The 14,770-nt window shown below is 42.6% G+C and overlaps 1 protein-coding gene across 2 annotated transcripts in view; it reads right to left on the reverse strand.

The window, feature by feature from the left end:
- Positions 1–838: 838 nt before the first annotated feature.
- DPY19L3 (dpy-19 like C-mannosyltransferase 3) overlaps positions 839–14,770 on the reverse strand; it is a 35,944-nt gene continuing 22,012 nt past the window's right edge. For both annotated transcript variants that reach the window (XM_058813320.1, XM_058813321.1), the window contains 4 exons: positions 13,571–13,653; positions 6,926–7,058; positions 4,185–4,343; positions 839–3,600 (listed from right to left, as the gene is read on the reverse strand). In XM_058813320.1, coding sequence (XP_058669303.1) covers positions 3,439–3,600; positions 4,185–4,343; positions 6,926–7,058; positions 13,571–13,653 — 537 coding nt within the window. In that variant the 3' untranslated portion in view covers positions 839–3,438. The remainder of the gene's footprint in view (positions 3,601–4,184; positions 4,344–6,925; positions 7,059–13,570; positions 13,654–14,770) is intronic.

Raw genomic sequence — 14,770 nt, forward strand, 5'->3', positions numbered from 1 at the left:
GAGGTCTGACCTACTGACCAGCAGGTTTAGGAGGGAAACAGGGCTGTAAAGAAGCAGGATTAGGTGGGCAGAAGAAAGTTGAGCATTTTCTTAATTACAAGAATGCTAAAACCCATGGCCATCTCCTGGGGATTTACAGGAGGAGGTTCCCTGGAGCACAGAATCCCCTCTTGTGTGACTCACATCCCATCAATTACATTAATCTCTAATTAATGCTGGTGACAAACTCCCCCAGCCCCCTTTAGACCAGTCCTGTACATGGGCAGTTTTATCTCCAGCTCTGCATTTCCTGCCACAAGAGTCACATCAGGACATCCTCCTGCACATACAGAACTTGAAATGTGCTCTGCACCCCCAAAGAATGCACCTTTCTGCTCATTAAAAATACTAAACCTGAGCTACAGTGTGCAAACAAGCAGGTCCCTGGTGGTCAAAGCATTTCATATATGATTTTATAGTGATATAATACACATAATAAAGAAAGAAATAATATTTATTTACATGGATATACTGCCTCAGTCTACTGACCTTACTGGAGGTGACATGCATGGGGTGATGACTGATAAAAATCATGGTTGTACTTTAGCTTCTAACAAAGGAAGCCCAGCAAGTTGTTAAAACGCAAAGGTGATTCCAGAAGTCAGTGCTATACACAATATAATGAGCTTGAGAAACCAAAACTTGCTTGGGAAAAATATTTTGCTTTCCTCCATATGGACTGAAACAAAGCTGATTCCCAAACCAGGTCTTACTCAGCCCATCCCAACATATAAACAAGCAAAAAAAGTGACTTTCAAATTACACAATTTTATTTAGTATACAATAATCATTACATCTCTTTACAACAACATATTATAAAATAACTATGTTAGATCCCACCAGCAGAACACTGAAACAAGAAATTAAAATACACTTCCGGATCTCAAAGGCTTTTCTCTCCTAAAAAAGTCCTGGCTCCTTGATAGCATTTTGTCTCTGCAATCTAAAACCAGTAATTGGTACCACAATGGCACTGACCACACGCAGCACAGAGTCCTTGTGGCCACCAAGGAGCAGCCAGGAGCAGCCTGGGGAACCTCAGGAATGGAGGTGCAGCTTCTGCCCAGGCCTGGCTCAAACAGGGCAGGGAGGAGCTGGGACCTGCCCTCTTGGATTTACTGTCTCAATGCTGCACCACAGTCCCTGGAGTAACCCTCAGTGTCAAACCTTTCTGATTATCTCTCATAATGCATCTTTCTGTATAAAAAACCCCAAACAAACCAGATTGCACTTGGTAGTGTCCATGAAAAGGTTAAATTTCTCCTTTGGCAATATTAGAAACTGCATTTTTGAAATAGTTTAAAAATAATGACTGTTCTAGTCAGGATTTCTTAGTCTCAGCTGTTACTAGAAGTACATTGTGAAGACACCAGGCTATCCCTGGGCCTGGGAATCCCTCCCTCCACCAAAGGGAAGTCCCTGCACCTCTGCAGAGATCCAACTGCATTCCAGAACAAGCCTTACAGCCCAGACATCCTTCACCTTCTGTGGGCTTGTTTTCAGTCACTGAAGGCACTCACTGAGGGATTCACTGACCCAGGCTTGCAGCAAGAACCATGCATCATTACAGGCCTAATTAAAGTTTTAATACTGATTAAAATGTTTTATTATTGTATTATGTTAAACTGCAGTGGTCTCTAACCTCATTAAAGGATACAGGCTAGGAATTAGTCAGGAGTTTCAGCTGCTCAGTGTAACAACCCAGCTCCTGTCAGCATGTGATTTAACACAGCCTCCTGTGCCACAGAGAAAGGCAGAAGGATGTTGAACATTGTTTAATGAGTATTTACTGAATATAAAATTGTTTGAGCATCTGACATAAGCATCTCCATCTCTTTGGTAATTTACCTTGCTACAGCTGAAAGGGAAAACACTTAAATCATCTGGAATTGGAGCCCAGCTCAGTTGTGACAGCTAATCTCATTACACATCTTGATTAAATGGGGAGTGTGCTATCTGTAGCACTTTAAGTTTCCCATCATTAGAAATTAATTGCAGTGGTAATTACTATAACTGAGTTATTTGCACAGGCCACAAACAGTCTTATAGGTGTTCAAATGTTAATTCAACCTGGGCCTAGAGGCACTTCATTATTACAATTCTGTTTTTCTTAACAAACAAATGAGCCTAGTGGATGTCTAATTCAAGATGGAGAGTACTGTGAGGCTTCCAAATTTGATTTTTGATTTCAATCTAAAACCAAAGCAGTGCTAAAAATACAGCAAAAGTTATATGGTACCTTCAGAACATTTAGAAATCCGATACAAAGCACAAAGTTCAGGCTGGTAAAAAGACAAAGAGTACAAACAAACCACAAAATTCTCAGCATTGAGGTTTGGCTTCACTTAATCTCCCACATAATTTTAAAATACTGGTAGTCTCTGTTTTAGGCTAAAGAAAAAGGACACAGTGATTTTGTGCTAAAATATAGAGCTTTGTGTCTGAAATAATACAAAACAAAGCTCTACTATCTGAATGTATTTGAAATACTGGTTTCCTGCTGCTTTAGAGATGAGTTTTTCTTTTGTCCAATTTTGTTATCCTGGTGGGATTCATACAAGGAGAAAAAGGATCCCCTGTAGCTCAGAAAGTATATACAGGAAAGTGTTCTGAGAATCCAAACTGAGAAATTTGGATTTTTGTTTGTTCTGAGTATTTTACAAGGATACAAACATGCAACATGTATCAAGCATGCTCCAGCCTTTTTTCTCACTAAAAATACATAACACTCTCATCATTAAACACTTAATGTTATAAACCAGTTTGTTTCTGATCACTAAAAATGCTGGACCAAAGATTATTTTTCTTCAAAATTGTTTCCTTAATCCACACTCACTGATTCTGCAATCACACTCACAAAATTGGAAATTCATATCCACATACATTCCCAAAGAATTCAAAAAAGAGGCACTGAAAGAGCACAGGGATCTGTCAAAAAGGATCAGACTGTAAGACAAAATTTCATTTTGTGACTATGTTTAGGATTCACAAAGGCAATGCTTACTCAGGGCAGGAGCAGCATGTGCTGCTTTCACTGAATTTCTGCCATTTGAGAGGAAAATCTGAACTGCTGAGCAGATTGACAGGCTGGCACTCAGCAGTGCTCCTACTGCTGCCCTTGTCTTCCAATCAGTTAAACTGGGGAACAGTTACAACCTAAATATTCTGAGGGTCAGAATTTAAATCAAAATGGTCCCTGCTAGCATTTATTTATGAAAATGTTTGCAACATCAGTAATGTTATCAAAATTAAACTGTCTTAAAAAAGAATCACAGTAATTAAACAAAAAACCATTGGTGAAAAATGTCTTACAAATGTAACCTGTTTGTAAACTTCATCTGCATTTCCTAATGTGGTCCTAGCAGTCAAATACTGAACTTGAAGTCATGGTTGGAAATGTTATTTATGCTTGGCAAGTTTGTAGACGTGGAATGTTTTGTTCTGAAACACTCTGGTGAAGTGCATGGTGTAAGAAGGAAGGTTTTTTCTAATTTCCTCACAGAAGCGAGGATACAACGAAGGTTTCAAATCAGGTTCATTCTCCCCCAAGCCATCCATGATCTGCAATGAAATGGAACAGATGGGTGAAATTTCTTCAGCCAACTCACAGTTCCAGGCAATAACAAGTTCATAAAAACCTTCACAATATATTCACTGGGTCAGGCTGGCCAGGTTTGTTCACAGTATGAAACAAGTGGGAGGAAGAAAACAGCTTTAAAGCAGTAAGACTTATTGTCTTTAAATGGATGAAGCTGCTTTGTCAGAGGTCCAGGTCTGCTTGGGATTGTGCAGCCTGCTCTGGCTCCAGCTGAGCCCAGAAATGCCTGAGAACTCCCCTGACACAGAGTGGTAACAGAACCACACCTCGGGGAACTGAAGCTCTGAAGTGATTTACTGAAGGGAGCCTACTCTGCTGTGTGCTCCTAACCTGCAGCTCGTCAGGAAGTGACTTCTTACCCTGCCCAGGCTGAGATTCCCCCTTTTATTCCCAAGTACCCTTAAGAGCAAGCAGTATTAATCTGACCATTTTGAGAATGTCTAAAGGCCCCAGCAGGTTTTCCTTCCCACAGTGCACACTCTCAGGAGCTGTGTTTCAGAGCCACGCCAAGCTCTGGTGTGTCCCTCGCTCTGAGTGTCACACTCACGTGGCCGTTGGCGACGTCGAGCAGGTCGCGCAGGCGGCAGCCGCGGCTGTGGCGCCTCTCGTAGCAGATGCTGTCCTCCAGGATCACGTAGTCCGTGCCAAAGGAGCGCAGGATGCCGTGCACCTCCCCCGGAGAGCGCTTGGCATAGATCTGGTAGATCTGCACAACAGGGGAACCCAGCTCCAGCACACAGAGCACAGCACACAGAGCACACAGAGCACACACAGCACAGCACACACAGCACAGCACACACAGCACAGCACAGCACAGCACAGCACACACAGCACACACAGCACAGCACACACAGCACAGCACACACAGCACAGCACACACAGCACAGCACACACAGCACAGCACAGCACACACAGCACAGCACACAGAGCACACACAGCACACACAGCACAGCACACACAGCACAGCACAGCACACACAGCACACACAGCACAGCACACACAGCACACACAGCACAGCACACACAGCACAGCACACACAGCACAGCACACACAGCACAGCACAGCACACACAGCACAGCACACAGAGCACACACAGCACACACAGCACAGCACACACAGCACAGCACAGCACACACAGCACACACAGCACAGCACACACAGCACAGCACACACAGCACAGCACAGCACAGCACACACAGCACAGCACAGCACAGCACACACAGCACAGCACACACAGCACAGCACACACAGCACAGCACACACAGCACACACAGCACAGCACACACAGCACAGCACAGCACAGCACAGCACAGCACAGCACAGCACACACAGCACAGCACAGCACACACAGCACAGCACACACAGCACAGCACACACAGCACAGCACACAGAGCACAGCACAGCACACACAGCACAGCACAGCACAGCACACACAGCACAGCACGCACAGCACAGCACGCACAGCACAGCACGCACAGCACAGCACACACAGCACAGCACAGCACACACAGCACACACAGCACAGCACACACAGCACAGCACACAGCACACACAGCACACACAGCACACACAGCACACACAGCACAGCACGCACAGCACACACAGCACAGCACACACAGCACAGCACACACAGCACAGCACACACAGCACAGCACACACAGCACACACAGCACACACAGCACACACAGCACACACAGCACAGCACGCACAGCACAGCACACAGCACACACAGCACAGCACAGCACGCACAGCACACAGAGCACACACAGCACAGCACACACAGCACAGCACAGCACAGCACACACAGCACAGCACACACAGCACAGCACACACAGCACAGCACAGCACACACAGCACACACAACACAGCACACACAACACAGCACACACAACACAGCACACACAACACGCACAGCACAGCACACACAGCACAGCACACACAGCACAGCACACACAGCACAGCACGCACAGCACAGCACGCACAGCACAGCACACACAGCACAGCACACACAGCACAGCACACACAGCACAGCACACACAGCACAGCACGCACAGCACAGCACGCACAGCACAGCACACACAGCACAGCACACACAGCACAGCACACACAGCACAGCACACACAGCACAGCACGCACAGCACAGCACGCACAGCACAGCACGCACAGCACAGCACGCACAGCACAGCACACACAGCACAGCACACACAGCACAGCACACACAGCACAGCACACACAGCACACACAACACAGCACAGCACACACAACACAGCACACACAACACAGCACCCCTCACTGCTGCTCTGTTTGCTCTGAGCTCTGTCTTGAGCCACACAAAGAACTGGCACTGACAAACTGTGATGGTGGTCACAGGGGTCTTAGGATGAGGGAAGAGATGAGGATTTGACTCCATATTTCAGAAGGCTTGATTTATTATTTTATGATATATATAACACTAAAACTATACTAAAAGAATAGAGAAAAGGTTTCATCTCAGAAGGCTAGCTAAGCTTAGAAAGAGAAAGAATGATAAAAAGGCAGCTGTCTCAAACTCTCTATCCGAGCCAGCTGACTGTGATTGGCCATTAATTAGAAACAACCACATGAGACCAATCACAGATGCACCTGTTGCATTCCACAGCAGCAGATAACCATTGTTTACATTTGTTCCTGAGGCTTCTCAGCTTCTCAGGAGGAAAAAATCCTTAAGAAAGGATTTTCATGAAAAGATGTCTGCAACAAGAAACCATGTGAATTAAATATTATAGAAACAACCTATGAATGCTTTATTCAGTAAAATCTCCGTGTGGAGATGTGTGTTATGGTGAGGATGCTGCTGGCTACACATCATAGGATGGTGCTGTCAGGCTTTGAGAATGTCTCAAGTCCAGAGAGGGTAGGTGAAAACAGTCTCCCATCTCCATGTGCAGTTTCTCAGGGTGATTTCTGTATCAAATGCTGTGTGCTGCTCTGGGAACTGAAGGGAGTATCAGGGAATGCTCCATGTGGGTTTAACAGCCCAAGTGGGCACCAGGATCTACAGATGCCACAGTAGCCAAAGCAGTGCCCTTGGGGCTAGCTGGGCACAGAGCTGCTCAGACACTCAGCAGCTGCCAGAAGTGACTCAGGAGATCCCAAAGCAGGTAAATCCTGGGCCTGTGCCTGACAGTGAGTTATCCATGAGTAAAGCACACAATGCCTTTTGCAGTGTGCCATGAGGACATTACTGTGTTCTGGAGTGCAGTCAGTGACATGGGCAAGGATTACTATAAAAAATCAGAAATCTCTTACCTGCTTTGTTCTCTCTCTCAGATTCTTATCCTCATAGTGGGGGTGGTTGGTTAAGGTCCGTCCCGTGCACAGTTTGACTCCTGCCAACAGCTGCATGCTCCCAGCAAACACTGCTGTGTTAGGAGTGTTTGACCTAAACAAATGTTGATAAGTCTGAGGAAGTCTCTGCAGGGGCATTTTTGCAATGCTTGGGACAGATCAGAAGGAAAAAAAAGACTGCAAAAGTATTTTTCTGCTTCTCCTCTATCCAGGGAGCAAACTGTTCAAGCAACTGTGTTTTCTTCAAATGCCAAGTGGATAGATTATGATAATACTCAACTGCAAATAAAAAATTTACTAAGCACTATGAGGAAATCTAAGGAAAACATGATCCTGAAAATTTCAAACTATTTCTGTATTTCATATCTATCTCAGGTTCATAACGCCTCTGAATATTTGTAGGTTTCTATATTCTAATTCTTTTAATATTTCAAGAAACTTACTGTGACTTAAGTTTCAGTCTGATAAATATAAAGTACTTTACATAAAATGAATTATTTTATCTCAATGGTAAACTTTCTGTTCTTGTCCTGGCATTCACCATGTACTTAGAACAAAAACTTTGTTCAATGAGACATTACTCTTCCTATTCTGACAACTGTGGGAGAGAAACTATGAAAAAGGACATTCCAGTTGCAAAAAGCTGGGGCAGAGGATGCCAGAACAGTGCTGTCACTGTTTTTACTGTAACCTTTGAAATTCCAAATAGCAGCCCTGGTATCTCAAGATCACTCAAGTACCAATAATGAAAATAATTATTTTTGCTTACCTTCTTCCCAACAAGTTTACAATCTAAAATATTTGCAAAGACACAACAGAAGGGCAGAGCAAAAAGAAAGAGTAAAAATGCCAGGCCATGGACACTCCTGTAATCAGGCTAATTGGAACTGGCCAGAGTATGCTGAAGTGTCTTCTAGTGCTTAGCAGGCACATAACCATGCAAGGGTCCGGGAAGACTAAACCAACAGAAAGCAGCACACATTTAATCAACTCAAATGGAATTAGAATGTGAATAGGTGCCTAACATCCCCATGCACACACTGAAGTACTCCAGTAACTCTGACACTTTGGGGTGCACTTCAGGGAGCTTGGAAACTGCAGCTACACACTCAGTCTGCTTTAAGCTCCATGATCAGCTTGAAAATGTTGAGACAAGGATTAAATTTTATTATCGCCTTTCAAGAGATTATGCTTAGCAAATGAATTAATAATTACAAACTCTTCCTAAAAAATCTTGCACTGGTACATTAATCTCATCTAGAAAAGCCAGGGATAGTATTTTAATAGGTCAGTTTAACTTTCCTGATAGACCAGTCCTTCAGCACTTTATAAAACCAATTTCATTTTAAAGTCTGAAAATATTTAATCTCTTAAGAAATTATTTATTACTTAAAATATTCAAAGCCACAAGTGTCCTAAAGTACATGTTCCATTAAAATAAATTAATTCCTGTTAGAATTTAGTACTATGCAAATGGGATGGCCCTGACAGGCTGTCAGGCAGGATTTCCCTGGAGCTGTGGGAAAGCACAAGTGTGCAGGACTAAGCTGCAAAGGACACGGGCTGGACTCACAGAGGGACTGGGAGAGCTCAGACACCAAATAAAAATGATGATGCTTAAAGCAGCTTCAACATGTTCCTCTGTTTATGCCTGGGCCAGGCAACTTCTAATGTGACAAGTAGGTTCTGTGGTTGTTCAAGATTAATTCAAATTTTAAAATCTGTCTAGCCTTACCAGGGCAACCCTGCTCTTCTGATTGCAGATTTGCATTATCATGGGCTCTGTAGCAGACTCAAACTTTCTTAAACCCACTCACACAGCCCCTCCCAACAAGGACCAGAGGCAAAACCACAGGATAAAAATCAAACAAAAAAGCCAAACCACCCTGAAGGCTCTTTTCTTTAAAACAAAAGCTAAAGGGTGTAGTGCCCTTTATTAATAACCTACTGGTAAAAATGCTTGTCAAAAATGTAGAACCACAGAACACACTGAGTTGGAGGGGACCCACAGGGCTCATCCAGTGCAACCCCTGTCCCTGCAGACCCCCAGCAATGCCCCCTGTCCATCCCTGGTGTCCAAACCCTCCTGGAGCTCTGGCAGCCTCGGGGCTGTGCCCATTCCCTGGCAGTGCCAGCACCTCTGGGGAAGCAGAGCCTTGCCCTGATCTCAGCCTGAGCCTGCTCTGGTCACAGGGAGCAGAGATTGGAGCTGCAGCCCCCAGTGAATCTCCCCTCAGCAAATGGATCATGCAGAGGATTCAGGGCTCCATTCCTCCCCTTTCCAAGAGCATTCACTGCTGCCCAGAAGGGGTGAAATACAGCTGAGTTGCATCTTTACTAGACAGAAAGAGTTTTGCCAGCACTTTTTGCTCTCCCTATCCCTTGAAGACAGTCAAGTGACCCTTTCTTGCTTTTCAAACAACTGCATTAAGTGCTTTGGTCGCGGTGGAGTTTAAAATCTGGTGTTCCAGGTAAAGGCAGATGTTTCCCTGAGATTTACAGGTTTGAAGTCCTAGGAAATGATTCTCCTTCAGACACATCACTGTCCCTGTTTTACTGGGCAGCTCAGGTGTTCCAGATCAGCTACTGGAACCCCTCTTTCCCTGTGCTGCAGCGGCAGTGCCAGGAGCACCAGTGCTGGATTTCAGTGCCCTGGGCAGAGAGCTGGGAGGTGACCCTGGGAGGTGACACAGAGCCCCAGGCAGTGTCTGCCCTGTCCAATTCCCTCCCCAGGAGCTCTTGTGGGTGCCCCTGCTGAGTTCTGGGCACACAGGAGCCTGAGGAGCATTCCCAGGGCCAGCATGGCTCCTGCAAGCCAGGGATGCTCCTGCCTCCTGCAGGGCTCTGCAGCCAGGGCACCTCCTGTGCTGCAAACCCTGAATGACACTTCTCTATTACTCTAAAACCAAACCATTTTTACAACCGTCTCAGCAAATGATGTATAAAATGAAAGGATAATTTGTTTTTATAGCTCTCTGCCAAGCTCCATACCACACTGCCCAACCTGCAAACAATTTATTCTCTAGGAAATGTCACTAAATAATGACAAGGACTTACAGGTCAAACTGATTTACATTATATAATTTAAATGCCATTCCAAGCAGACCTGATGGCATTTTGAACAAATAATCTCATTTATTTTTGAAGCTCTAAGCTTTCAACAAGTTAATTACAGCCGAGCTAATGGGTAAACTAAGCACTATATTATAGTGTAGGAGCCTTTTCTTTACCTTACAATTAAGAATTTAGAGAATTATATAAATACAAAAGAATAACTCATTAATAATAAAAGGGTTTTACAGGAAATACTTGCACAGACTCTGAAAGTGGTAGTAATTCTTTCTCTTAAAATACTAAAGAATTATTGTGAGGTGGTTTTAGGAAGCACTAAGGAAGAAATGGCCAACATTGCAATTACAGGTTGCATCATCAGAAATAAAACGGCTATTCCTAGTAGAAATCCTCCAGACTTGAACCCTTTGACTTTCAAAGCCAAAAAATCTAACAAATCACAGATTATTCCTTTACTAGTGCCTGAGTATGGTATGAATCAACAAAGTGAAAGGATTTGAGAAAAGGAGATTCTGAAGAATATGCCATGATAGATTTTTCTTTTTCTTTAAAAGAAAATCTTTTTATTTGCAGAATGCAATATTAAAACATCACAGATTTAGCTGCAGATGATAGGCAGCAGAGCATATTCAGGCACACTGTCATGGTTCTTTTTTTTCCCTCTGGTTTGGAAAGACTGAAAATTGCAAAATTGGAACACGACAGTCACAAAGAAAGAGCAACAAGATGTGAATCCCAGCTTCAATTTTATGCATGCAGATTATGCTCACATAAAGGAGAGCACCTACACAGCTGCTATAAACCTACTTCTCAGCACTCTCAGGTTCATGCCTGGAATTTACTCACATGTCTGTCCAACAAAAGCACAAGAATTTAAGAACAATAATTAAAAAAAAAAAAAGTGTAATATTGCCTTTAAAGTCTGGAACACAAGTTGATTTCAGTGTGATTACCTTGAAAATCAGGAATGTAAGTAACAGTTAAACTTTAAAGCTGGCTTGAAATTAAATATAGCCATTAATATAAATTAGTATCAATTACTAAGAAAGAACCACCATTGAAACATGGGTGTTTCATTTGCATAACCTTAGGAATTCTTTGGAAATTTGTGGGGTTTCCACTAATATAAAAATTTGCCTGCTTGTCCCCACACCTGGTTCAGGTACAGCTTGATATCCAACCATGCTCTGCTGAATCTCAGTCTCAGTTAACTTTTCTATTGTTTTGGCTGTTGCCCAAGATTTTATAGAACTTTTTCTGTGAGTTTTGGCAACTGCTACTGATATATTGCACAACTGTAGACAGATTTCCCCTTTAAAGGCAGAAGTCATTGCTTCTTTAGCACTTACCAGGAGTGAACAGAGAGGGAAGTTCACGCTATTGATTTGCTCATTCTACTGATATTCTTCCCCATCTCACAAATGAGCATGTTGTTCCTGTTGTCTTAGGGAGAAAGACCAAAACTAAGAATCTTAATGTACCTCCCAGCTGGGAACAGAACTATCCCTGGAGCACTGGATTCTTGACTTTTTTGTTGAAAAAAAGCTAAGAATATGAGATGGTGGGTAGGAAAAAAAGCAGAAGACTGGGATATGCAAGATCATTATGGAAAAACTTGTTCTCTGCAATTGTACAGATACAAAGCAGTAGATCTTACTGAAAATGCTATGGCAATTTTAGTGAGGGGAAGAGTAAGAAATGCATCTGCAGACACTTCACAGGGGACAGACTAATAGCTGGCCATTATTCAGACTGTATATTTGGACAAGTTAATATGCATTTAGAACTATGCACACAGAAGGGTTTTCTTGTTGTGGAGAGATTGCAAGACAGATGAGTTATTCCTAATTCACTGCTATATACATGACAAATTAGAGCTTTTCATACTGAGTTTTAATAATGAATGATTAGTTCCTGACACCAGCCTTGACAGGTCATTAACTACAGCACAACCATCAAGTGTTAGTAAAGTAAAAGTGTTCTCTTACACATCAAACTTAACAAAATCTGTCCCACTTTGAGAAACCTATCATAAATTTTGTTGACTGGTATTTAAAGCACAGATAATTAACTCTTCTTCACAGGAATAATATTTCTAAATACAATAAATTCTAAGTAAAAAAATGCCCCTCTGTAATTGTCTGTCATGACTTGGAATGAAGAGATGACAAGGACCAGTTTAGCATTCTCAGCATTAAGAACACATGAAAAATTATTCTCATTGGAGCCAGTCAAATCCAGTTCATGGCTGGGAATAACTCCACATGCATATTTTATGTATAAATCTATATATAACTCTATGTATTGCACACAGGAGACCTGAACTATCGGACATTTACCATCTTTTAATAAAACAGTAGTGCTAAATGGAACTGGCTGGTAAACATTAGTCACAAAAACATGTCAATAAGGCTGCAAAGATTCTAAATGATGGAAAAAATCATGGCCTGCTTTCAAAATAAGTCAGTGAAGGCTTGTAATATATTTTACTTCTAAATTACTCCTTCTAGTTTATGGATTAAAGAAATACAACATTATGGAGTGTAAATATGTTGCTATGGGGAGAACAGGCTGGGTGACTGGTTTCACTGAAGTTCATTGCATATGAAGGAAATACTCCAAGGAAGTACTTCAAACAGTTCAATATTTAATGTTGTATATTCAGATTCACTTTCAAAATGTTTTCCTCTATAACATGAAACCAATTTTCTTTTTTTAAAATCATTGCTGGAGTTGCAAATAAATACAAGTCCCAGGAATCTCCCTGTTCAGAAACTTAACCTGAAAGATTTTAGTGGCTGCTCTATGTTAATAGAGAACACATCCCTGCAGTTCACAGCCCTCCAGAGAACATCCTATCTGGCCTTTTATCTCAGCACCTCCTACATGAAGTATTCCAAACTGTTTCCACCTAAAAATCACCTTCCTATGCTCTGTGAGAAAGCAGAACTGATGAGGTGGGGCTGGAATGATTAACTCACACTCCTGACAGACTGCACCTATGCTTAGCTGTAACAAGTTCAAGTTCAATTAAAAAGATTTTGGAACACGTGCTGGGAATTAATTCTAACAAGCAGAAACAACTTAGATTGTTTTCAAGTCCAACAAACAGAGTGCAGAGTACGAATTTTCCAAGCTTTTTAACATTTACAGAGTTGGGAAGGACAGGTTGGGTGGGGGCTGGAGAATAAAATGATTGCACTGCAGAGGTCTATTCATGTAAAGTAGCTATAATATGATAAGAGAAGCCTGACACCTCCAAATTTACCTCTTTTGGCTGGGAGAACTGTGTCCTTATGGGAGCAAAGGGATCAGCTGGTGCCCTGCTGCACACGGAACACAGCAGTGACACTGAGCCCCAGCATGAGCTGCTCTCCACAGCTGCTCACCTCCTGATAACCCACTCACCCTGACTATCCTCACGGGTCACCAGAGTTCACTGCTGAGCTGGGACAAATAAGGAGAACACTATAACTAAGAACATTAGATCTACACAAATAGCATTTAACTGAAATAGAGAAAAAATCCTCTTACTTAATCCAGTTCATCAGCTCCACAGTGTCTGGGTCATAGAATTCTCTCAGCTCTGATAGTTCATCCATTATTCCTGGCCAGAACTAAAATGGAAACAAAACAGAACAACCATGAAGACAGAATGAACCAAACAAGTTTTGGATGCTGAAATGTATCATTTCCTCTTAGCTGGCAAACAACCTTGTCCAGCTCATGGGCAAATTCCAAGACACAAGAGTATCTATCTGCCCTTCCTAGGAAGGAGAGGGGGCTGTCACTGCAGGATGAACACACAGTTTCAGAGTTGGAGATCTGCAGCTCCTGCCAGATGACCAACAGGACTAGAACTTCCCATTATCAATAATGACAACACAAGGAAAGGCCCCAGGAATTAACCTTAAGTTTAGAAAGGAAATATAAAACTAAATTTTAAAAGGTAGGAAATCTGTATCAGAAGTAAAGACTATTAGATGTGCTGCAGATGCTATTAATAGTATTTCAGAAGTTTGAATTAAAAGAGAACTACTGAAGGCAAAAATAAAACTGTGACTGAATGACAACAACAAATAGGCCATCAGGGGAAAGCATTTAAAAATTTACTATAGACAAAGAATACATAAATCAAATCCAGAGGAGAGAAAAAAGGATGGAAACTGATTCTGAAAAGCTTAACCCTCCTGTCCAAAAAGCTAAGGGAACAATGATTTATTTAAGGGTTTATTGTTTAAGGCAGTGAATATTTCAGGGCAGAAGGGAGCAATTAAGGAAGATAATGACAATGCTAATGACAGACTGCTGTGCATCAGTCTTTACTACAGAGGATGCTATGCAAAAACCTATTCCAAACCTGCTTATTTAGATAAGAAGGACTGCTGGTTTGAAAACTGAAATGCTACAGGAGAAAGTCTAAGAAAACCCACCTGATTATCTAAAAAGCCATTAATCATCCCATTTTAATGCTCATCCAAGAGTTCAGAAGCAATTTGAATGTGGTGCTGCTGAGCCCCTAAGCAAACACAGGCATTCCTTCACTAAAACTGTAATTCCATGGCAGGCCTGGGGGCAGGAGGTGTAACTGGGCCAATTAAGAGTCTCACCAGTGTACCTGCTTGCTTAAAACACTTGTTCAAGTGCTCCTGGCACCTCCCAGGGGGAGCCATGGCAGCATCACAGCTGTGGGGAAGCTCTGGGAAGTACAACAGTGCAACAGATGCATTTCTG

This window comes from Ammospiza caudacuta, chromosome 13, assembly GCF_027887145.1.
Source record: "Ammospiza caudacuta isolate bAmmCau1 chromosome 13, bAmmCau1.pri, whole genome shotgun sequence".
Lineage (NCBI taxonomy): Eukaryota > Metazoa > Chordata > Aves > Passeriformes > Passerellidae > Ammospiza > Ammospiza caudacuta.